The sequence below is a fragment of the Thunnus thynnus genome, chromosome 15, assembly GCF_963924715.1.
Source record: "Thunnus thynnus chromosome 15, fThuThy2.1, whole genome shotgun sequence".
Taxonomy (NCBI): Eukaryota; Metazoa; Chordata; class Actinopteri; order Scombriformes; family Scombridae; genus Thunnus; species Thunnus thynnus.
In genome coordinates, this window is record NC_089531.1 from 5,164,478 (window position 1) to 5,190,254 (window position 25,777).

Here is a 25,777-nt window from a genome sequence, read left to right on the forward strand (position 1 = left end):
TGTGGGTTCTCATGGCAGAAGAGTGCACAAGCTGTTTCCACACTGTGTGTTGTAGTTGCCGATTGAGGATGGGGTGTCCGAGCAGGCGAGTGTTGTGGTGATACAGCGACATCAGACTTGAGAGAGAATTTCCTTGCTGGCTCGGGGTAAGGAAGACTTCCAGAGCATCTGATTACAGCCTCTTTCAAGATCTTACAACAGGAAGAGGAGGACATTACCTGAGATGAAGGCCATTGATTTAGCTTCACAGTGGAATGGGGAGCCACTTGAACACTGCTAGCCACCAGTGGTGAAGAAGCTGCAGTGTCAGCAGGCCCCATTCTCAGAGAGGTGTCCAGATCAGGACGAATCGGAACTGCAGGAGCATCAACTGGGTGGTGCTACCATGCTTAACAACTTAAACTTTTGTCTTTTTGGAGTTGGAGTTTATGCAGGAACTCTGCTATGTACATGCTGAAGTTGGAAAAACCTGAGTAAATAAGTAGAGAAACATCACTGAATGTGTATGAATATGGTGAATATCTACATGTAAACCATATGCTATGGAGTCACGAGATCTCAACCCAGTTGAACACCTATAGCTCCTACAGCTTGTCTCCAAGGTTTTGCATGACTAAAATTTCTTCTTCTACCCATGTCCGCAATGGTAGACAGCCCAAAATATATGTTTATGTGGACTATACGCAGCAGATATGTGAACACACGAACTGTACAAACACCCCAATGTAGTATTAGCAGAACTGCATACATGCCTGCTGTCTGCTTTCCACCATGTCTATGTCTTTTTTGGAATATAGGGCCTCATGAAAAATTTTGAAATGATTAACCACCACCATCAAAAACATACAGTAGAAAAACCACTCTAAAAATCCCTATAGTCGAGCTCCAGAGGCTTGTAGAAGTGATGTCAAAGAGTGTTGAAGCTGTCCTGGAAGCTTGTGGTGGCCTAACACTTTACTAAGACACTTTATGTTGGTTTTTACTTTAATTTGTGACCCATCTGTTCATGACCACTTGAAGGTGAATATCTGGTAAAAACATTGTGGTCACGAGACTTCATGATTAGATGAGGATTGACCGAATACACCATTAAGAGCTGACCAGTGCAGAAACAATTATTGCACACTGAGGGATGCAAATACACCAGCTGTGTCCTACAAATATTTCAAATGGATGTGACACAGTAATCCTCCTTCACCCCTCCAGTGGTATATAACAACGTAAGTGTGTACTGTAGCTCTCTGCTGCAGTGTTTTATGACTGCTGCTGCTGCTGATGGAACCTCCAGAGAGTCTCTCTAAACACACAAAAAAATGATACTTATGATTTGGACCAGTAGTTTTTCTAAACATATTAAAGAAACGGCACCGCACTTGCTAAGTTTCACCCCGCCGCACCGCTAACAGCTCTTTCAAGTCACATGTGAAATTGAATTGAACCTTGTTAACTGATTCAACCTATCATGACATGGAAGAGAATATTTATTTGAATTGATATCAAAAGCCCACTTAATATTTTATTAATCATTTGACCAGAACTTTTACCAGCAACATTACAACATTGGAAGTGACCTAGTAAAGATGTGAACATCCTGCCTCCTCTCCGGAGGACACCATGACTATGAATTAATTCTCAGTAAGAGGACAGAATTTGCTCAAATATATGCATGCAGCATATGAATCAGTAGTAGTTCATGTGGGGACAAATGATGCAGTTCGCCAGCAGTCTGAATTAATCAAAAAGGATTTTAACAATCTTTTTAACATTTTAAGCATTTGCGGAAAGTCTGTTTATATCTCCAGTCTTATTCCCTCACTGGCCGATGGAGCCGGGCGTTTCAGCAGAATCCTCAGCCTCCACACCTCCAGTCCGCCTGCAAATAGGTCACAATATAGGTTTTATTGACAGTTTTTTACTGTTTTGGGATCGTCCTCTTCAGGACTGATCGAGTCCACCCAAACTGGGCTCACGAGTGCTAACCGCTAACAAACAGCATGTGGTGCAGTCCTCTCCCCATGACTGACTGTTTAAACTCCACACATCTCCCCCAGATCCTACCTCTTTTCTCCGTTTTCATCTCAGGCCACTGTTTCCAGCACTAGCCCCCGCTACCGCCCTCCCCTGGCATTTCCACCTTCACTGATTCATTTCCCTATTCAGACCATTGTTAACCAGAGGGCCTCCCCCCCAGTAAGACATTCTGCTGTTCGCAATGAATCAGACCCTAGTTACCTGCACCCCTTGACTCGGACTTCTGCTGTTGCCAGCAGTGGGTCTGTGCCCCTCAGGATGGCGCTGATAAATGCTCGTTCCATTGCAAATAAGTCTTTCATACGGATTTTCTGTTTCTGACCGAGACTTGGCAGAGGAGCTTGGAATATGCCCCCCTAATCGAACTGTGCCTGCTGGATTATATACTTTTATTAGCACACCCAGGACCTCCGGTCGGGGTGGAGGACTCGCTGTGGTTTTCAGGAAGTGCTTTCAAAGTCAGACTGTGAGCACTAGGGCTTTCTCCTCGTTTGAACTGCAGATGAACAAAGTTGGTTGTTCAAATCCGTTTTATTGTATTTTAATTTACCAGCCCCCTGGTTATAGTAGTTCTTTTATGTATGAATTCAGTGATTTTTTTTTTATCCTCTATGGACAGAGTTATTATGGTTGGTGAATTTAATATTCACATAGATGATGCTTCTTGTAGCTTTGCTGCTATTTTTATAATTGTCCACCTGGTCCAAACAAATAGGGGGCAGCATATCACCCCCGTCCCCTCCACCCCCCCAAATGCCACCTCACCACCATTATCACTCACTGAATATAGTGCAAAGCTTACTGTTTACAGTGAATCTGTGCTATGGCGTTGTCAAGATATCAAAATGCTACGGAGACATTAGAGCCAGCAGTAAATTACAAATGAGCTGTACAGATCAGAAAGTGCCATTATTTAGATAAACTGACCACATATTAGGAGTCTACATGGTTACTTTCTTGCCTGAAAAAATATTAAAACTTAATAAAATATTAACAGTCCTATAGTGAAAATGTCAACAGCATTCAGCCTGGCTTCCACCATTACTGCCGGTGCTACTTCTTCTTCCTCTGATGTTGGACTGAGGGCAGACTGGACGCTACAGTGACTCAGTATCGCCCCTGAGGTACAAAGTGGTATTATGAGACAGTAGGGGCCTGAGCTAGCTGGTTAGCATGCTAGCTTCAGTAGATATCTCTGCACTACAATACATATAGGTCATTCTGTTGATAATTTTAGTTAATTTGGAAATGTTTTAAACTCAAATTCTGGCCAGTTCTTACACACTATACCTTTAATGTCACTGAGTCTTTTAATTTAATTCAACATGTGTCTGGTCCCACACACATTAGGGGTCATACCCAGGCCCTGGGTTTTACACTTGGTTTAAATACGAATTCTGTTTGCTCTGAGGTGCTGCATGTTGCTGACCATGAATGTGCTCTGTTCAAACTCTGTCTTTTAATTTAGATTCTTTGCCCAGTAAACGTGTGAATTGTTCTCACATCTCGAATCGTCTCTCAGCTGAGGAGTTTTCTGCAGCTTTTGATCTAGCAAAATGAGACTTGTTCCCTCTGTCAGTTCCTCCCCCTGGTTAAATCACACTATTTGTTGTTTCCAGCATTAATGTCAGAGGGTAGCATGACTGTGGAAATCCACCAATCTCCATGTGCACTGCCTCCATTACAAAGACCTTTTAACTGAGTTTAATAACATGGATAAAGATGTGAGGACTTCTTACTTTGCCAGCCTAATATCTTCCAGGAAACGCAACCCTAAAGTCCCATTTTACACCATCAACAACACTGTGACTCCTGCACCTCCTGATAAGCATGTTTTTTTCAAATAAGGATTGCAGCAACTTTCTCTCTTCCTTTGTGGATAAGATGTCAGGGCTAGCATCATCCCCTCCTCTACTCCCTTTTCTGCTTATCCAACTCAGCCATCGATTTTGGACTGCTTCTCTCCTATTTCCCTGCAAGATCCTCATTTATCTGGCGGGCAGTATGAAACCTTTCTTAAGTCCTGGAGATATTTTACCAACATCCATGCTTAAAAATGTACTTGGGTCTATTGGTCCATGCCTGGTCTCTATTATAAATAGCTCCCTGCAATCTGGTTGTGTCCCAGCCTATTTTAAACATACAGTTGTTCAGCCCCTTCTGAAAAATAGAAAATAAAAAAAAAATAACCTTCACCCATGATTTTCTAAAAACTACAGGCCTATATCTAAGCTGCCTTTTATCTCAAAAGTTAAGTTAGAGAAAGTTGTTGCAAAACAGCTCGCTGCTGTCTTGACTGCACACAACATTTTAGATAAATTCCAATCTGGTTTCCGTCAGAAGCATTCCACTGAAACAGCTCTTCCCAGAGTCTCCAATGACATAATGATGTCTTCTGATGTGGGTGAATGCTCTGTTTTGGTACAGCTGGATCTTAGTGCAGCTTTTGATACTGCAGATCACAGCATCCTGATTGAAAGGCTTAGGCAGTGGGTGGATGTCTCTGGGAGCGCCCTGGACTGGTTCTGTTCCTCCCACAGGGTTCTCTCTCGAGTCCTATAATATTTGCTCTATGTTTCCCTTAAGTCATATTATTAAAAAATTTAAAGGTATCGCTTATCATTGTTACGCTGATGATATTCAGCTGTATGTCTCTTTTAAGCTTGATGAGACTGGCTGGATGAGATCTGTTTTGCACAATTGTCTGACTACCATAAACTGACTGGATGGCTAACAACTTTTTACAACTAAATGCAAATAAGACTGAGGTCCTTATCATTGATTCACATAGCATAGCTTCCGAGTTTGCTCAGTGTATTGGTGTATTGGGTCTCTTTCTTCAGCTGCAATCTTAGAAATCTCAGGCTATGTACTCTGATTAACATATCAAATCATTAACCCATACATGTTTCTTCCATTGCAAAACTCAGATCTGTTGTATCACAACCTCAGCTAGAGATGATTCTTCAAGCTTTCATATCATCCCGGCTAGACTACTGCAGTTCCCTTTTCACCTGCCTCAGCAAGTCGTCTCTGGGCTGTTTACAGATGGTCCAGAACGCTGCTGCAAGGCTGTTGACCGGGTCCAGCAGGATGACTCACATCACACCCATCTTATCATCTTTACATTGGCTTCCCATCAAGTTTAGGATTCATTTTAAGGGAGCCCTGCATGTTCAGGCATCTGTGTACATCTCTGACCTGCTCCATCCTTATATCACCAGTAGGTCACTTAGGTCTTCTGACCAGGGCTTACTGGTTGTCTCTTGACTAAAAACAAAAGGTGATTGTGCCTTTGAAGTTGTGGCTCCGACACTGGAACGCTCCTCCTATAGTCGTACGATCTGCGGTCTTTGTTGACGCCTTTAAAAAGCAGCTGAAGACTCATTTATTCAACCAGGCCTTTGTCTCGCCTTGTGCTGTCTAGTGTTGTAATTTTGTGTGTTTTTAATGTCTTCCTGTTGCTTATATTTTATTGTTTGCTTTCTTTCTTTACTGCTTTTTATGGTCGTATTTTACTCTAGTGAAGCACTTTGTGACTTTGCTTTGTGAAAGGTGTTATACTAAATAAACTTTATTTACTTACCTACTTTCTGTTGAACTGTTGAACTCTCACTCACTTCACGTCCTGCCCCGCCAGCTTGTTTGAAATGGTAATACAATGAATTATGGAAGCAAGTCTCCATTGAAATGCCTTATGAATTTTGGATCATTAGATGGGGTTACCTACCTTATCAGCACAGAAAGTATGTATTTTACATGATAAATATTTGCATCTTACACAATAATATATGAGAAGGGTTAGGTGTTGTTTTAATGCTGTGAGTTACAAATCAGGGTTGACTTTACAGCCATTTCAAGAAGCTATGCTGTTTTAGTTTTTGCTGTGTGAAAGCTTCTTGCAGATAAAAGTCTGTTCTATTTTTAAATCATTCTGTGACAGATAGCAAATGAGTCTGCTAAGATTTATATAGGATCGGGGAATGCTTGATACAAAAACACATTTACAGGGGGTGCCCTGGTAGCTGAGAGGTTAAGGCATTTCCTGTCATCTCTCCACTACTGACTCACCAATAAAAGGCATAAAATGCCCCCCAAAAATACTTAAGAAAATTGACAATATCGAAAATTTACAAATAAACTAGGTGTAAATCAGTTTTGTAGAAGTTCAAATCTCACTGTATATCAGATCTCTTAGTTTTACATGTTCACTAATCCGAGGTGTAAATCAGATTTCATCATCCATGTTCACAGTATCATGTGAGTTGCCTGACTGTTAACTACTGTAAAATATTAAGCTGATCTAATACAAATGAAACACAATGACACTAAAAGTTAAGAAATCATTAAGTATTTTTGCTCTCACTGACCACGATATAATTATATTTATAACATATATAACATATAAAATCAAGAAGCAAAGACAAGAGAGTAGATGTGAACAGTTTCCTGTTGAACATGGAAAATGTTCCAACTTTTTGTCTTCATTTATCAATTATGTACAGAAACAAGACTCACTCCCTACATAACAGCCGTTCTGTATGTTGCTATCAGGCTACAGCTAACTTCTGTACAGTCAGTGCGTAGGCTGTTGGGGAATATAAACACAGACTGCAAATGCATGTAAAAACAACCATAAAATCCATGTAAACCTTAATGTTTCTACACTTTTTAAAGCAGTTCTTTGTTTCTTTGTTAAGTTTTAAACAAAAATGACGGCTCTAGAATGTCTTAGCAACTAGTCTGCAAGCTAATATGATGCAACATGTAAATAATTCAATTTTGGAACTGTTGGAAGGTGTAAATTTAGTCTTTTAAAGGAAGCCTATCTGTTATCTACCTGCAGGACAACAGTGCCTTAACAAGCCGTTACATAGAACTGTTTTCTGAACAGCCACAGTTACTGTAGTCACTACAGCCTCACTTGGACATGTGAGGCTGTAGTGAACAGCAGCCTCACATGTCCAAGTTAAATACTTTGTTGAACTTCCTCCCGAGATCCTAACGGTGAGGCTACTTTTGCCTGTATTCCTAACAGACGAGTCATAATTTGCATGTCCACTAGAAGTTTGTGTAAACAAATGTATTTCCCAGTATGTTGGAGTATCCCTTCAATACCCAGAAATCAAACAGCATATTCACTGCTCCTTGGTAGTCTGTGATAATTAATACAAAAACAAAGAAGAGAGATAAATGATCTAATAGTGATGAGTCAAGCTTTGAGCTGATGAAGAAACATTTTTGGATTTCGGTGAATCATCAGTCTTTCAGAGACACGCACACATCCGACAACAGAACCTCATTTACAGAAATCGGGAAATTCAACAGCGTCTGAGACAGTGGAGATGTAATTACTTTTAATTTTGTTGAAGTCACACATATTTAAACTGCTAAGATAGGGTGTCTTTAATTTTTTTTGCTCATTTCAGCTTTACGTCATGGAGGAGACAAGTTCATTCATTCTTCCTCATGAATTGAGTGCTATTAGGTTTGAGCTTTGTTGCATTTTCATTGTCATTGGCTATGTAGTTACTCAAGCAGTGACAACTGCCTTCCACCCAGACAGTCTCTCTACTCCCCTGTAGCCATTTCCCTGGGCTTCAGCAATGTCAGAAAAGACCTTTGAAAATGTCCCAGTGTCTGCAGCTCACATTGTTCTCTCCCTAATCCTGCAGGCGCATTGCCAAGGGCGTCTCTGTGCTCACCCACGGGGCGATGGCTCTGCGGAGAGACCAGGGGGCCACCAGCCGGTCGCAGTATGCCGGCAACTGCCAGAGCGACGGTAACCAGACCCACAGAGTGCCAGATAGAATCAGGTGAGCGGGACTCAGAGGAGGGGACCGGGGGGGGTGACTTTGAATTTTGATGTCATTCACACCGGCTTCTGACATACAGCAGAGCGAGCGAGCAAACAGCAGAACAGCACCGAAAAGTAAATAGTAGCCAGGAGCTTTAATGAAGCTTCTACATTCAGAGCAAAACCTGGATAGCTGAGTCATCCTGGCCTAAAAAAAAAAAACAAAACTGCTGTATTGCTTCAGTTGTTACGTTTCACAGGCGGCTACATGATGACTACTGATTGAAACCTGGATTGCTGTCCTGTGTTTGTGAATGCTGCAGCACAGGTTGTATTTGTCTTGCTTCGGCTTTATATATTAACTTTCTTTTGCACTTTTATATTGAAAGAACTTGACACTGAACGCTTACTGATTCTGCAACTTCAGGGTCACTTTCTGTGCTGCCAGTACATTGACAGATATTGTGGTGTGAGCACATCCTGTAGGAAACTATCAGTGCTAGTTGTTATTATGTCAGTGAATATATAGATTTGTCTGTGTCCTCGCACAATGAAAGTCATGTTTGAAAAAAAACAAAAGTTATTTCAGGGCTGTAACTTTATACATCACAACTTTTTTAATGAATGAATGTGTAGGTTTTTAGCACTGCCAATGCACAAACAGAAATGGCGGTGTGATCATGTTCAGTACATGAGGGATAATAGATTTCAAAAGTGGTTGCAAAATGTTGGGATATAAGCTCAGTCTAAACATCAGGTTCTGCTGCCTTTGAAGGATGTTTCCTCGTATGTCTTTCAGAGGACAGAAGGTGAGCTTGAACTTGCTCATCATCCGCAAATTAGTCTCACGGAAATGAAAACTAATAGTGTGTTTCGGTGGAATTTGTCCAAATGCAAATTGGCAGGAAGTCAAATAGCCAACCAGCGTAGCCCAAAAATGAGACGGGAATTTGGGCAAAACTGATGATAGAGTACAAGTTGTGACATCTTACTTAAACATATGATGGACAACCTGCAAATAATGTACCAGATTAATGGATAAATACTGTATGTGTCTATGTAAATGTATCCATATATCTTCCATTACTGTATTTGCACTATGTATCAATTATGAGCCCACTCCATGATCTGGATGTAAACCAAAGGGTGAAGACCAAAAATCAAAACACAAGATTTAAATCTATCTCTCAGACTGACTGTCTTTAAAATCTTAAAACACACAACAGCTAAATTGGATTATTTAAGAGTAACTTTATAAGATAATAATAAAAAGTAGCGTCCACTGTCTCTGGTTGAAAGATTCATAGTTCAGCATCACTGCATGCTCTGTTGCACCTGTAATCACACCCGACAGTGATGTCATGGTGTACTGTCACACCCTGGAGTACGCTTCTACATCACTGCAGCAAGGTGAGAAGTTAAACCACTGGAGAGCAAAAACAAGACTTTCAGCTGCTGTCGAAAGTTGTTTTTAAATGTTTTGTGATGCCCTTGAAGTTCAATAAAAATGGAAAAAAAGGGATAAAACAGATCAATATTTTAGTTATAATAAGAAAAAGTTAAGTTATGCAAAGTATCTGAATATAAAGTATTTTTGTCATGTGATATTTCCAGGCTACATTAGCTGACAACAACCAGAACGCATTCAATGGATTGTGGGATATTGAGGGACAAAAAGGATATACTTGTGTCCAAAATTAGTTTAAAAAAGGATTAATTTTTTGTTATGGCATATCTTAAAAGGTGGATTGGACTGTTCTGGGAGAAATCAGTGGAACAGGAAACATTCAACTATAAATGCATATCTATTTAATTGTTAGAAACCAGTGAGAACCACGTAACTACAAAAACATCACACCTTTGCATTTACATTTTAGACAATTTGCCCTTCTTTACCAGAGCAACTTTAAAAATGTTGAGGGAAAAGCAAGCAGAGGAGCAGAATAGTAGCAGTCCAACTTTTAACTACATGCTTGATAGACTGCTGCTGCTCTTTGGCACAATCCCCTCTGGGAACTGTTTGGGGAAGTCAGGTTTTGCTCTCTTTCTGGCTGTCAGGTTTACAGAAGCTGGGTGGTAACCTGCTGGTAGACTGGCTCTGGAGATTTGTGTTCACATTTACTAATAAGGTTGTACTGAATGAATACATTTACTGATGAATTGTCTGCAGTTTTAAATGCATGTTAAATGCAGAATATATGCATGAACATAGATTTGTACACTGGGTTTCTGTTAAGTCAATTTACAGAAAAAAACCCAAGTAAATGAGTGACTCAGACCTCAACAGATAATGAAAAAATGCCTTTGAGAAAAGCTCATGAACCATCCAGAGAAGATAGGAGTTGTGCTAGCTCTCAGACCTCACAATGAACTGAGCTGAAACTGAAGAGGTGTGCTGATGCAAGAACAAAAAAAGAAAAAAAACAACAAAAACAAAAAAAATTACCAGCAAACCTTCCCATAATAATTAGTTTTGACAACAATAGCAGTACAGGACATAATCTGGGGTTTTAATTTGAAAAACTGAAGCTGAAATCTCTCTTTCACTTATTTTACTTTATTTAAGCCACAAACCCTAATTGCTTTGCCTTGCCAAAATAGGCATGAGTTAAGACTTCATACACAGAATATGTTACAAGGTCATATCATTGTAAAATTAGTAGAACTGTTAATAAGAATCATAATATAGAAACAATCTAAAGTGGCACCTTACAGTAAAATAGGGCTGCAACTACCGATTATTTTCATTATCAATATATCTCTATTAATCAATTTATTGTTTATCTGTAAAATGTCACAAAATCAAAGATAACGTCTTCATATATCTTGTTTTGTTTGATCCACAGTCCCAAACCCAAAGATAATCAGTTCACTATCATGTTTGATAAAGAAAAGCATCAAATCACCACATTTGGGAAACTGAGCTGATTATCAAAGTAGTTGCCGATTAATCAGTTAATTGACTAATCACTCTATAGTAAATACAGCCTAACAGCTGTATACCATCATAATCTAGATTCAAATCTTTGTTTGGTAGATTTAGATTAATTTAAAACTACCAAATGAAAAATGTATCTGAATAAAATCTGATTGTTAAACACAGTAAAGGAAGCCAGAAGAGTTTGTCAAATGTTCAGCTGAAACCCAACAAGCCCAAGTGATGCCAACCACTGCAAAGCACGTATATGTTTTATGTTTCACCAGATGGAAACATTCAGAGCTTAATGGACCTGAGAACTGTGAGGACATTGGCCAGATGTCAGCAGTGTACCTTTCACTTCTGGGTTCATTTTGTTGTTTGTTGGTATAGTTTTTGGACTGATATGAATAGCTGTAAAAAAAGACAACAATGTAAAGGATTATTGACACATTTCCAGCAGCTACAACAGAGTTTTTGCAGAAAAACCAATAAATATCAGAGGGGAAGGCTTTTCTGGTTTGTGTAAAGGTGCATTTAGATACAAACTGAATGCTGGAGTGTGCAGTGCAGTCTGTATTTATTTTCCATAAATAGCTAACACACACAGACAGATGCTTTTGTGTGTCTTTCAGACTTAGAATAATCTCAAAACATACTTCCAGTTATTTCTTTTTTGTTGTTGTTGTTTTTCTCCAGACTCTCAAATGCACAGATGCATCTTTACCGCGAACGCTTCCATTTGACGTGAACTTGAATCTTTTCAGGTGAACTTTGCATCCTTCCTTCCACTTTGTATGCAGTCTGAATACACCTTGAAAGATGTGAATCTCACTTTATGTTTAACTGAGAAAACCACTTCAGGTGTTATTACTTCCTCTTCTACATGTTCACACCTCTTCCCCCTAAATGTATACTGAAAGACGTTCAGGGAAATGTTGCAAAGTTCATCCTGAAATAGATAAATTGAGGCAGATTAAGGAAGAAAAAAAAACTTAAATTACAACAGTTAATGCCAGAAAATAACAGATTGGTGCAGATATGACAGATTGATGACAGCATCTGAGAAACCGTCGGCGCACAGACAACAAGTCCGACCGCAGATGGATGGTTAACGCAGGCGGCCTGTCTGCGCTCTTTAATGAAGTGAGGAGGTTCATTTTAAACTCAGCAAAACATTTCATGCCCTTCAGAATCTGGCTTTTGAACGTTCTCAATCAGCGGCGGGGCTGTCTGTCACGCTGACAGGCGCCGGGGCCCCCCGTGGGAGTCTCATCGAGAGGCGGTGATCGTCCTCGCTACAGCGGCATGAATGACACCTGTAACATGTGAAGGGGTTCTACTCCCCAGGGAGATGTACACCTTTCCAAAAATGGCTCTGACTGAAGTTGCCGCTGACATAGAAACAAAACTCAGCCTGATGGTGTTCTTAACTATACTGCCTGGCCTTTCACGTGTAAATAGATTTATTTTGGGGACACTGAGAGCTTCTGAATTTAAGTAGGTACTCCACTGAAAATATATCTTTTTGAGTATCAGAGGCCTCATTTACACCGAACATTTTAGGTGTCACATATTCGGATAAAGCCCGGATGGGATTTAATACACCTCTATTTAGACTTAGTCAAACACTTCTATTATAATTTTACTATTTGGACAGTTACTGATTTTTCATTATTCAGGCTCTGTGCTCAATTTGAATGGATACTACATTAAAGTGCCACGTTTCAGATTTAATTATGTCAATATTGAAAGAACTGTGTGGGCGATAAAGCCCTTTTAATACAGCGCCCAAACAAAATCATCATATTTAATGTTTTGTGGAAAATCGTTAGCAGTCAATAACTGCCTGGATTCTTGGACCCAAAGACATCAGCAGATGCTTTGTATCTTCCCTGGTGATGCTTTCCCCGGCCTTCACTGCTGCTACCTTCAGCTCTTGCTTGATGTGGATTCTCTCTCTCTCGGCCTTTAGTCTGAGTTTTGATGCATTTGGCTGAATGTGAAATACTCCTGTATATCTCTGCATTCATCCTGTTGCTTCTGTCAACAGTGAAATCTTCAATAAATGCCAGCATGCCGGTTCCATTAGCGGTCATACATGCCCGAGCCATGACAGAATCAAAAAGGGGGTGCTACGCTTTGGGCCGTGAGCTGCTCACATCATAAATCCGATTACATCCATCTTGCATTTCCCCAGTTAAATGCAACAGATTGGCTCTACTCCAGTCCGGAGAGTTGCGGTTATGCACCTGAGCTTGTTCGCTAGCTTCCAAAAATGCCAGAAGAAACAGTTTACCCAAATAGCAACCAATTATCCATCAATTTACACAAACACACGGATAATTTGCATGGATGGATTAAATAATTGCACGCCGTCATCTGTATTCGTAGCAGCCTTTTACAGTTCATTCAGTGGTTGCACTGTTGGGGGATTAGATCAATCTTACACCATGTGGTTACACCGTCTGTATGACCGCATGTGTTGAAATCACTCAGCATGTGTTGCTTTAATGTGACAGGGACACAATGACCAATATCACAGGGGCAACACACTGATAAGTGGCTGCTTCCATAGACTGCGTAGTTATGACGTACGCAGCTTGAAAAGACGGATGCATTTACATCATCATCTCTACATCCGGCTTGAACGTGTCTACAGATAGTTTGAGGTGTGAAGCTCTGCTGGACGTGTGTTTATTCATTAATTGGCAAAGGAACAATTGAATTGATTGATTGGAATTTACTGAACATGAGAGGTTTAAGCATTTTGCTGTTGTTGTGAGTTTAATCCAGGCTGACTACAGTTGTTCTGCTGTGAAGAAGCAAGATACAAACATTTTAAAACCACCTTTTAAGCCTACAGGCGGTAATAGTTTGATACTCAAGAGACTTTCAGCGGTGTTTTCCTTTAAACTAATGTTGGCTTTGAGTTTTGTTCCAAATCGTGATTTTAAACATTTGAGAAAAAGAAATCTAATGTCACAACAAGCTTGTTATCATCAGACTAAAACTCCCTCCATCATTCACGTCACTGTCGTGAAGCTCCCATGCTCTTCTCTTTGTTTTTTTAAAAACCAAGGTTTGAATGTGAGATTATAAATCCATGACGTTGTTCTGTTTTCTGCTGAAGTAAACCTGAAAAAAGTGTTGATTAATGAAGCTGCACACTTGCCAACAGAACTCCTCTGTTTGAATGGATACTACTGGAATGAGTGGGAAGCAGAGTGAATGCACGCTCAGCAAATCTCCCCTGAATAATTCATCATTAAAAGACATTAAAACAACCTCGATATCATTAATTATCTTACAGATTTATGGACTTTATGCTTTAGAAATATTAAGATTGGAACACGAGATGACGTTCTTCTCTACGCTGTGTATGCACGCTGCAGCGCATAAATCATTCACACTCAGAGGGAGAGCAGTAACTTCACACAGACATCAAGTATTTTTTTTTTCAGAGAATGAAAGATATTTGAAAACAGCCAAAACCATAAGACAAGTCAGATGAAACAATACGCATTTTAGGGCTGTTTTCCTTCCTAAAGATCTCCATTAGTCAGTCTTTCTGCTCTCAGCATGTTCTGACAGCTCAGACAGATGTGTGTTTAACAAAAAACGATATACAACATCAGCATAGCTGCGTGACCGAATTCACTCAAAAGCTGAACAACCAGCTGCTCACGTACACAGACTTTGGCAACACAAATATCAGGATGTACAGACAGAAGAAAAAGGAGGAAACGTGTATTATGGGCTGGAAAGACAGGAAATGTGTGAGATGGAGGATTGGCAAGCAGAGCTGGAGGAGCGTTGAGAGGATGGAGGGATGAGGGAGGAGAGAGAAAGAGTAAATGGAAGATGGAGATGACAGGACGTAGAGGCAGAGATAACGATGATGCTGATGGTTATTTGGCTGTCTGCTTGGAAATCATTACGCCGCTTTCAGCCATCAGATTACAAACAACAGTGTAGCAGCAGAGCAAAATGTGAGCCAGTACAATGAAGTAAATGAACACAACCGAAACACACAGCGGCGCTCATAACGACGGCATAATGAACCTCAGTGCTGTACGGCGTGGTGGAGTTCACAGGAGACATGGTACAAAAGAAACAGAAAGAAACGTCGCTAATACTATAAATGTGTTTATTATAAGTAAACAGTAGTTTAACCTCTTTCTGCAGCAGCAGTTTTGAGCATATTACCACCTGATTTTACCTCCATCTGTTTAACGCTTAATAAACTTCTCATGTAAACATCACAGAACCATGGTTAATGGCTTAATCTGAAGGAAGCACTTGTGCCATTACATGTATACGCATAGATTACCACATTTATTAGTCTCCATAGAAATACAGAACATTGAATGTGCAATTTGTTTTAAAAATTAAAAATGTATATGATTTTTCTTTTTCTTTTTACCGTAAAACTACAAAAATATGGATTATAAAAATCTTTAACTTTACATTTCTGGTTTGCACACTTCTTATCCACAAATGTACCAAATTTCAGCTTGATATGTAAAAGTGTTATTAAGGTTTTACAGAATAATTAGTGAGCAGTGGACCACATCCCTCTGAAACATCTCCAATATGGCAACAATATGCTCTTCAATTTTGCAAGAAATATTCATTTTTAAAACAGATAATCTCTTACAGGTAATGATAAACATATAAGTACAAGCACTAACAACCACAAAATGTTGGAATTTTAATAATTTTAATAATTTTGAAAAGCCAAACCTCTCCAAACTATGATATGAAGCAGTATTGTTCATAACATTAGAGTTTGTTTGTTTGTTGTTTATCTGCTTGGCAAGGCTAAAATTCAGAATTTTATTTAAATGATGTGTATTTATATCTGTGTTACCTAAATGTGAATGTAAAACAGGTAAAAAAATATGAAAAAGATATTCCAAATCAGTGAGTATTAATCACTCTCCTCACTGAACTGGAACAGCAGCTTTGATAAGCTCGATTTACCAGTTTGTGCTGGTTTGCGTACAGCCAGTTGAACGCGAGCATGTGTCATTCTGGAGCGCATCGACTACCAAAATCACATATTTTGTTGTTTAATTTGATGGAGCTACAGGCCCGTCTACTACTCCAACCTAACATCCATAAACTTTACTTCCTGCCTCGCTACATATCGGACGGATGTAAATCTTGAGGTACAGAACCGTCCAATAAGGATCAAGATGAAATATAGCAGCCATTATATTATATTGATTAATGTTGTTTTTATCCAAATTCTAATTGAAGTGGTTTGACCTTGCTGATTGTTAACTTTTTCAAATGACAAACATAAGAATGTGTAGCCCACGATAATGTCCAATAATACAAGTTTCAAAGGAAAGTAATGCCAAACACAAAGACAGTCTGCTCTGCTAAACAGGTGAATCAAGGTCTCGTTCAGATTTGAATGATTAGAACCGTTTCATTCATCAAACATGCAGAGGCAGGACGGAGAGACAGATTTTAGGAGGATTTTAATGCCTTCAGACAACTGAGACACCGTGGTGCGTTGTAACTGAATAAGTAAAACGCACAAGTGTGCAACTGACAGAGAGGATGTCAGGAGGAAGATCGGACAGAAGGAGGACAGCGAGACAAGAGGACCAGAATAGGACAGCCAGGATGTAGTTCAGTCTGATACCAAGACATGAGGAGGAAATCTTGTTTTTAAAATTGCAGATTTAAAGTTCTCTCTGGATAGAAGATACAAAATGTAGTACAGAAGATGAAGGGAAAGAAAAGCAGATAGAAAGAAGGAAGTGAGGAGAGCCTGGACCGCCAGAGTGCTGGAATTGAGTCTGTTATTACTGTTAAATGTTAATTATAATATTGTATATAATTACTCACTCGGATGATAAAGCTGTAAATGTAAAAACGCAACGAGACAGAACAGAGGAGAAGGAGAGACACGAAGGGGGAGGTGAAGAAGAGGAGGAGACGAAAAAAAACAGGAGATGTCAAAGGAAGAGGAGAGAAATACCAAGAGGGTTGAAAAAAGAAAAAAAGGAGGGATACGACGAGGAGGGGGAAAAGAAGACGGAGAAAGAGAGAAGATAAGGCGGAAAGAGTTGGAAGAAAATGGGAGACGCTGCACTGGAGGAGGAGGAGGAAGAGGAGGAGGAGGAGGAGGAGGAGGAGAGTCAGACTGAAGCCGAGCCAGTCACCTCGAACCCTCAGGGGGACCGACTGCTCATCTGGAGCGGAGGAGTGTCACACCGCCTGTTCTCTCTGTCTCGCTTTTTTTTTTTTTTTTTTTTAAATAACCACACCACCGTGATCTTCGGTAGCCAACTTCAGTCAGGATAACCAGAAAAACCCGGCGTACTTCTATCTCTGAGCTCGCTGAAACTTTAAGCTCACAGCTGCTGCTATCTCATTTATTACAAGTTAAATGTTCTTTATTTAACTCTAATATAGATGATAAACATGTTGTAGCTTTGCCAATGTTCTCTCACAGTTACTCAGTTTATTTAGGAAGCTGGAGACTTTAGATTACATTTAAATAAATCGATCATTAATTAAATGTGATTGCATTTAACACAGTTGGAATTATTTTGCTCAATTTTAGTTTCTTCCATCCATCCTGTATGTTTTTTTTAACACTTATCATTATGCTGCAAAGGTGTCAGGACATTGCATTTGGTTAGAGCACTCGTCTGTCGTTCCCTCCTTCTTTCTTTCTTTCTTTCTTTCATTCGCACCTTCCCTCGTTGCTCATCAACATGTCTGCTTGTCATCCTCCCATCTGTCGCGTTTCCTGGCCTGGTATTAGCTTGTGTTCGCTCTCTCTCTCTCTGTCTCTCTCTGTGTCTCTCTATCACTCTGTTCTGGCTTATACATACATTCACTCTTTGTTTTCCTCATCGGGTGAGACACCTTTCCTCTTTCTCTCCTCTTGTTTTCTTCGCAGTTGTGTTTTCTCTTCCACTTTTAATCTTGCTATTTCTCCCGGCATCCACTCGGATCTTTCTATCTGTCTTTCTTTCTTTCTTTCTTTCAATACATGCATGTATAATGTACTATTTGGGACAGCAGTATGTATGTATGATTATTATTGTTATTATTATTATTATTATTATTATTATTATTATTATTATGTGTAAAGTAGATGTCAGAAAAAGGAAAATCTACCCAAAATCGATGTGCGTAATGCAATTTTCAAAAAGTGGGACCTAATCCGAGAGTCACCTGAGGACAGTCAAAAACGTTCAAAAATAGACCAGAGGATAATTGCACCTGATCCAGAACGCAGTCGACCTGAACGGACCTGAATAGAGAGAAACCAACACTGGCAGCACCTGATGCTTCAACATTTAATGAGCAGTTATGACCAGAAAGAGTGAAAATATATGTCCTAAAAACACAGTTCACACTATCTGTTTCACCTAAAGACAAGAACAGATCATGATGCTCTATGTGATCGTAGCCGCTAGCGTGTCTGCTTCAGATCCATTCAGGTATCAGACGTATTGATGTGTGGCGGTACAACATGACTTACACTCAGACAGATTTATAGAGAATATAAACTGGGCCTTACTGGGCTCAGGTTCCAGGCTGCATCTCAAGTCTATTTCATTTGTTTTTACGCAGGTAGCAGATTGTGTTTTAGGCTCTGAGCTCTACCGAAACATGACCAACACAGCAGTACTGTACCTCAATGCATCCTGTGTAGACACTGATGCTTTCACTACACAACCTGTAGATAAGGTGTCTCCTAGGAATTTTCTTTATATATTCGACTAATTTCAACAGCAAATATGTGTTTTGCTAGAAGCGTGATGCTGTCTGAATTATGTTTCCTTTCAATATAATGTATCCAAGGACGACTGAACTGAAGGCAACTGGACTCAGTTTAAGATACTTGACATTTCGCCTTTCATCCGAGAGGCTGTTTTCATCTAACTGACTGGTGGAACTGGAGTTCCAGGTATTTAACCTCTGCGGGGTCATTATCAAGGTCGTTGATACCACTCGGTTTGTTAGTGCTCCTGGCTGTTGTACCGACAGTCATTAAGAGTGATTGGAGTCGCCTGAGGCCAAGTGTAAATGGTTGTTAAGTCTTCTGGGAAGGGATGAAGGGACAGCGGTGTAGGTGGGTGATGAGTGGTATCGTAGACCTGCTCCCCTGCTGAGAGATGGTTTCTCTCAACAGGGGAGGATTATGGATTGTGTAAGGTCCATGTCTGATGGTGGGATGTGCCTCGGCTTTGGCTAAATATATACAGACTGTGGGACTGATTGCCTGACAGCTCATGAGTAGGTGTTCGCTATATCTGTCTCTGTTGTCAGAGTCCTGCGTCTTGTATGCCCCCCATCCACCCCAATGTCCTTGCTCCAACTTCATTCGATATATAAATGTAGCACTTAATTCATTTGAAAAACGTTGCCTGCCAACATAATCCAGGCAGCGATTATGTTTGCCAATGCAACGTAATTGGGAAAACAGTTTAGTTGTATATAAATGTAATTTCTAGAAGACAGGGTTGTGGTGTCGGAGGGAACTGAGTGGATCTGTACAGCTGAAAGTGAAACTGACCAAAAAATTAAGCCAAAAAAGTAAACTACACTTTTTTTGAAATGCCTACCGTCATTTTTGTTCTGCATGTCCAGTTTTAGCCTATAGGCTACTTAGCTGTTTCCCACATTTCCCAGAATGCCTTATGACAGCAGAGCATGTTGCATTTAGTACATGAAGTGTGAGAAAGCTTAAACAGCACTGCTGTAACAGCCAGAGAGTAACAGTAATAGAGTGTCCAGTGTTTCAGCCCTTAACTCATTCCTACACGTTGAGGCTGCAGAGCTTTCTGATCTCCTGAGGCTCTCACTGCCTCTCTCTCTCTCTCTCTCTCTCTCTCTCTGCTGTTGCCTCTCGTTGACTGTTGATGCAAAATATCTGATTCTGAGGAGCTGACACAGAAACTTACAGTTGATATTTTGGATCGGGAGTAGACAGACTTTGCTGCAAGCCGTGACGTACATCTGTCTCTCCCTCTGTCTCTCTCTGGCTGACAGCGCTGACCCATCATGTTGCGCCTCTCCCGCCTTAAACATACATGAGATGCATCCTCGGGAGTGGAGTTAAAGTTACATGACTCGTGTCCTCAACAATCAGGATAATTTATTGAGACGGTAAGAGCCAATGGGAGGGCAGGCTGAGAATGAGTTTGGTAATATGTGCTTGGGGGGTTTTAAAAAGGAGGGTCGACTTTACTGCGTAATTACGCCAAGGCTGTGTTAATGGTTCTACCGGGGGTAATGGCCACTCTAATGCGTTTTTTTTCCCCTCATCTGCTCTGACCAATTATGTGACGAGCCTCTAAAATACATGCCTCTCCATCTTCCCGCGGCACTCATTCTCCCTGTAAGTAGTAATTCTCTCAAACAGACCACATAAACATGCACAAAGTAGTTCAAAATTATAAAAAAAATACCATTTTCTCTCCAGCTTTTTTTTTTTTTAATTGCAATTATTTTGGTTTTAGGGCCTTTTTTTATAAACTTTCAAGGGCATTTTTCGCTCAGAGTGAACCACCTTTAATTCATGGCCCTGCTGCACACATAGACAGAGAGAAAACAATACAGATTAACATGCATAATAAGCACGGATGCCTGCGAGTTACACACTTTCACATAAAAGCAGGTCACTGCTCTCGGCTTCATTTTGCAGAGTTACCTCTGCAGCTCTTTCTCTATACAATCTGTGCTTTTTTTTTTTTTTTTTTTAATAGAATGCTCTCCCATCGTTCAATAAATCTAATCTCATTGCCTTTTTTCCCCTCTCCGCTTCCTGCCTGCTCATTTTTGTTCACCGACTCAATTCCAGTGTCTCTCAGAGCAGAGTTCCTTTGTCTGTGTGCTGCTATCTGCCTCCAGTGTTGGGTTTACTTATTTATTTATCAGTTTATTAAAGGATAGGTTCAGAATGGTACATTGGAAGAATTGGTGGATGCTGTACTCATCATTCATTATTCATCCTCTTCATACTGGCCGTGAGCTGATCCCTTTCTAGTGTGGCTCCGATGTAAGAGACCGGGGACAGAATCCTTGTTTCTTACATTAATACATTTTGAAGTTCAGCCAAAGCTAATGCAACGCTTCAGAAATCTGAGTTAACCAAATGAAGCGTGTTTCTAACAAAATTCTGGTCTTTTTGGAAATAGATTCCCTCGTTTCCTTGCTGTTTCCGTGGGATAGTAAGACGAGGAGGGAATTTAATCCAAAAAGTACTAAGCCTGGAATGCATTTTGTACAGAAAGAGTACTGTGAAGTTTGTTCCTCATCTCTTACACTGAAGTTACTCTACAAAGCATCACTTAACAGCCAGTTTGAAGAGGAGAAATTATTACAACAACCAAGAACTCTTTCAGTGTACATATGTGTGTTTTGTTGTAAAATAGACTTGAGAAAATCTGAAATATCCTTTAATGAAATGATGAATGAATTAAATGAATGACTCTTGGAGGCAAGGGCAAGGCAAATGTATTTGTATTGGACATTTCAACAACGAGGTAATTCAAAGTGCTTGGAGGAAGACTGACAGAAATATGATGTACACAGATGAAAGACACTTGAATTGAGTTGGTGCAGGCAGGAAGAAAGAGAACAAGACTGTATTTGTTATATTTACCATAAAGGCAAAAGTGCTTCATTTTGAAAAGACGCTTTACGCATGTAACATGAGGAAAATGACAGGAAGTTACACTGGCGACTGTGCACAGATCCTCAGTTCTCACGTAAATTTCACACGACACAAACAGGTATTATTTGGATAAACTGACCACATATTGGGAATCTAAATGGTTACTTTCTTGCCTGAAAAAAAATAAAACTTAATAAAATGACATATTGACAGTCCTACAGCACCTTGTTTACCAGTGGAAACATGAAATGCGACTGTGTCCACAGACCTTCTGCAGGCAGGGTTGCTTTCAGTGTCGGAGCCTCCGTGTGAGATACCTCGGTCAGTAAATGTGTGTATTTAAAACTTATTTGCTGGGCTACGCTCAGAGCTGCTACGCTCGGAGCTGCTGCACTCAGTCCCACTGAGAGGCTGATTGTCTGCAGACATGACTGTGGAAGTGCTGTAAACGCCCTTCCTGATGACGTCATAGAAAACTGTTTACGCTGAATCATTTTGAAAGAGCAGCAGCCAATGGGGAAACTCCAACACTCAGTCAGTGAGTCAGTCAGTGACGGACAGACATTCGGGGTTATAGGGCTGATCTGTGGCCGGCACAACCAAAAAGAGAGAGAGAGAGAGAGAGAAAGGGAATGACATTAGTCCATAAAAAACACATATTGTATAGAGAAAGAGCAGAAAAGACAACTCTGCAAAGGGAAGCTCAGAACAGCAGCGTGCTTTCAACATACAGTATGAGCATGTGAGTAATGTTATAAGATTTCAAAAAATACCAAACTATCCTTAAAGGGGGAACAACAAAGTCTTAAAACTTACTGGAGGTCTTAATTTTGCAGCTTTGGCCATCATTTCTATAACTTACATTAAACTACTCACCAAGTTATTTGCTGAGATCTGGTAACATGGTGATGATCAGACAGGTTGGAGAGAAGAAATTATTTTATACACTTTATTTAAAAGTAAAACCGAACGTAAGCACACCAGGAAAGTTTCTCATTGCACAGTAAATATGGAAACTACGGTAGTTCAAGTTTCAACCATGATGTCGTTATGTAAACTAGGATGTTACCAACTGACAGTTAGGATCATAAATTTACTATTTACCTTAATGGTCTTTTCCAAATAAGTTTCACTGTTCTGCCTGATTGTCAGACTGATCCTCGACAAAATGAAACAATCTCTCCAAAGCTACAAAAATAAGACCCAAGATTTTATGAAACCAGAAATAATTTGTCTTTAATTGATTGATTCATTCATTCAATCATCCATTTGCTCAGTCAGTTTACCGGTTATTTGTCTTTCAGTCTGTTATTCAATCATCCAGTCAGTCGTTCTCCATCAATTTCTCCCTCCCTCCTTCTCTCCCATTCATATACAAATCAGCCCCCCCCCCTTCCCTTTCCTGCTTTCCCCTCCACTTCTTCATCTCTCTCATTTTTCATTCCTCCCTTCTCGCTTATTAAATCAACCCCTCCTCCCCTTTCACTCTATCTAGCGTCCCTTCCATCCATCTACCTATCAGCTTTGCTCTCGTCCTGCCCATCTTTGTCTCCCATCTCGGCTCCTCCGGCTACCACGGTCACAAAGGCATCTGATGCATCGTTTTGCATGTAAATTGGATAATTGGATTCAGACACATAATGCGTGATGGCAGGCAGGAAGAAAGGAAAAGAAAGGAAGGGAGGAAGGAAGGAGGGAGGGAAGGTGGGATAGGGGGAACGAGAGGAGCGAGCAAGAGAGGTGGGATGATTGAAAGAGACAGGGAAAGTCAAAGATGTATGTTCACACAGTCAGGAAGGCATGCAAATGCATCTATAAGCAAGTGCAGATGCAGACGTAATTGATTCAGGCACATACACTCAAAGAAAGACATACAGATGTATCACAAACATATACTACAATTCAAATGCAGTGGAAGCTTATCAATTGATCATCTTCATGTAGCGCACTCTGCCAGGTGACCCAGAAGTAGTTCTGCACAAACAATGAAGTTCCCAGTTTGTGTTTAAGGTGACATCGAGCTCATTACCATTCAAACAAAGTAACCGAACAGGGACTGAGGGCGTGACCTCTGCTCTGTTTGAAGAGTGTGTCGACATGATCTGGGTCGTCATAGTTTTCCTCTATTGTGTCTCTGGTGTAGTTTCAGGGTTAGATGATCTCACAAATATTACTGAGAAGAATTTTTTGGTGTATTTCCATCTGAATATATTTCAGTTTTCTTACTTTCTGAGGCTGACAAACAGTGACTCGACTGACAATATATCCAGCTTATGAAAAATGTGCATTGTGTCTCAGCAACTCCTTGTAGTGTTTTACTTTTGGGTAGTTTAGCATGAGCACCATGACACCAGACTACCAGACTACAGACATGTGACAATAGAAAACGGTGACATTTTCACCTTTAACGCTTTAATGTAACAGTTGACTAAAAGTACACTCTTTGGTCGAGGTTGGCTCTTTTTTTTTGGTCTACTGAGGTGGTTTTATAGCTGCTAAATGCTCCTCTATGTTCACCAGCTTCATCTGTCTTCCATTTGGTGCTGGGCAGGTAGTGGTTCACTGTGACTTACTTGACTTAATCCTCTTTACCCCGTTGAGGGGCGTAGGGCGTCCACCAGAGCTCTCCATCTCACTCTCTTCTGGGCCCGGGCCTTTGCTTCTTGCCAGCTCACTCCGATGTTCTTCAGGTCTTGGAGTGTGGAACGTCTCCAGGTGTTTCTTGGCCTACCGGCTTTCCTCTTCCCCTGCAGGTTGTAATCCAGGGCCTGTCTAGTGATGTTGTTTGAGTCCTTCCTCAGGGTATGCCCTATCCAGTTCCACTTTCTCCTTTTGATGGTGGTAGCTATGCTTTCCTGATTTGTTATCCTCCACAGCCCCTCATTTGTTGTTTTGGTGGGCCACCAAAGCTTGAGGATGTTAACAAACACTTGGATCTTGCTTGTGAGGCCCTCGGTAGTCTTCCACATTTCGGAGCAATAGAGCAGGACAGTCTTCACATTGGTAGTGAAGATCCGTAGCTTGGTGTTGTTGGAGAGTTGTTTGGACAACCAGATTGGCCTGAGTATCTGAGTACACTGTACAGTGGGTTTATCACTGTAAGACATTGCAGTCAAACAGTAGTTGTGGGCTGTAAAACCAAAACAATGTTAGCTTAAACATGGCTCCATGGAGCTGAGGGGAACCGCTGAGTTGGGGGGGTTCATTCTTCTTGGGTTCATCACTATGAGCAGAACTTTTCCCATTTAGCTTTGTTGATCTCAACCACTGATCACTGCAGTTTGCTGAATGACAAAACTTAATGCACAAACATGGTGTGAGCTACGAATTAAAGTATTTCTTTATTAGTAATGTGATGCATGCAATTCCTGTTATGTTGGGGTGGGATATAACACAATGGTAGACTAAAGACAATATCAATAAAAGAGAGAAAGACTATTTTATTTGAAAGGATTTCATAAGAATGCCAATAATGGGAAGTAAAAGGAGCCTAAAAAGAAAGATTTGCCTTCGGGACTGCTAACTGTGTCAGACAGCTACGCCCCAACCCACAACCTCCAAAATTGTTTTTTTTGTAAACTCCACTGTGCAATTTCACAAACCGCTTCCTCTTTACAGACATTACATGTGATCTTTATCATGGCAGGGAAACACAATTTGCCTTTTACAGCTGTGCTCACCTCACAAAATTTCCACTGCCTGTGGAGGAAGGAGAACAAAAAGACGCCTTCTCCACCAGAAACAGCCGACAGTCACATCACCTGAGACGATATTTAATCAGTGAGGGTTTGCAACGCTCACTTGGATTCACCTGCTCGCTAGAGTTGAAGAGTAGAGAGCAGGTGCTCCTGATGCACAGTAGACTTGCTACATTTGCTGCATGTTAAATTACCAGTTGTCAACGACGGCGAGCGGATCTCCTCGGGCTCTGTGACTTCCGCTGCCGTTGCTGTGAAAGCTGTCAACCCTGTGAAACACACACACACACACTCACACAGATACAGTCACACATACACACACTCCCCCGGTATCCTTGCTGTGACCTGTCCTATCAGTGCTAATGAAGGCAGTCACATCAGTTGTGATGATGGGAGTGAAGTGCTAATATGAATGTGTGTGTGTGTGTGTGTGTGTCTGTTTGTGTGTGCATGTGTGTGTCTAATACAAGAGCTGCCACTCCTGCTTATAAACATGCAAATGGAGCTGTAAAAGGAACATTAAATTCCTCCCGATGTTGTTTGATGTTGAAATAGCTACTCTTCTCCTTCACCCAGCACCCCCCCTCCCCCCCTCCCTGCCTTGTTCCTTCCTCCTCCCCCATCATCTTGCTCATACTCTTTAATTGTCTCTCTACTGCCTCTCCATCACTTCTTGT

At 40.6% G+C, this 25,777-nt stretch overlaps 1 protein-coding gene across 1 annotated transcript in view; it reads left to right on the forward strand.

Moving 5' to 3' along the window:
* grin2da (glutamate receptor, ionotropic, N-methyl D-aspartate 2D, a) overlaps nt 1–25,777 on the forward strand; it is a 171,537-nt gene that overhangs the window by 25,758 nt on the left and 120,002 nt on the right. Inside the window, exon 6 of the mRNA XM_067611993.1 lies at nt 7,707–7,847. Within this exon, the coding sequence (XP_067468094.1) occupies nt 7,707–7,847 (141 nt within the window). The remainder of the gene's footprint in view (nt 1–7,706; nt 7,848–25,777) is intronic.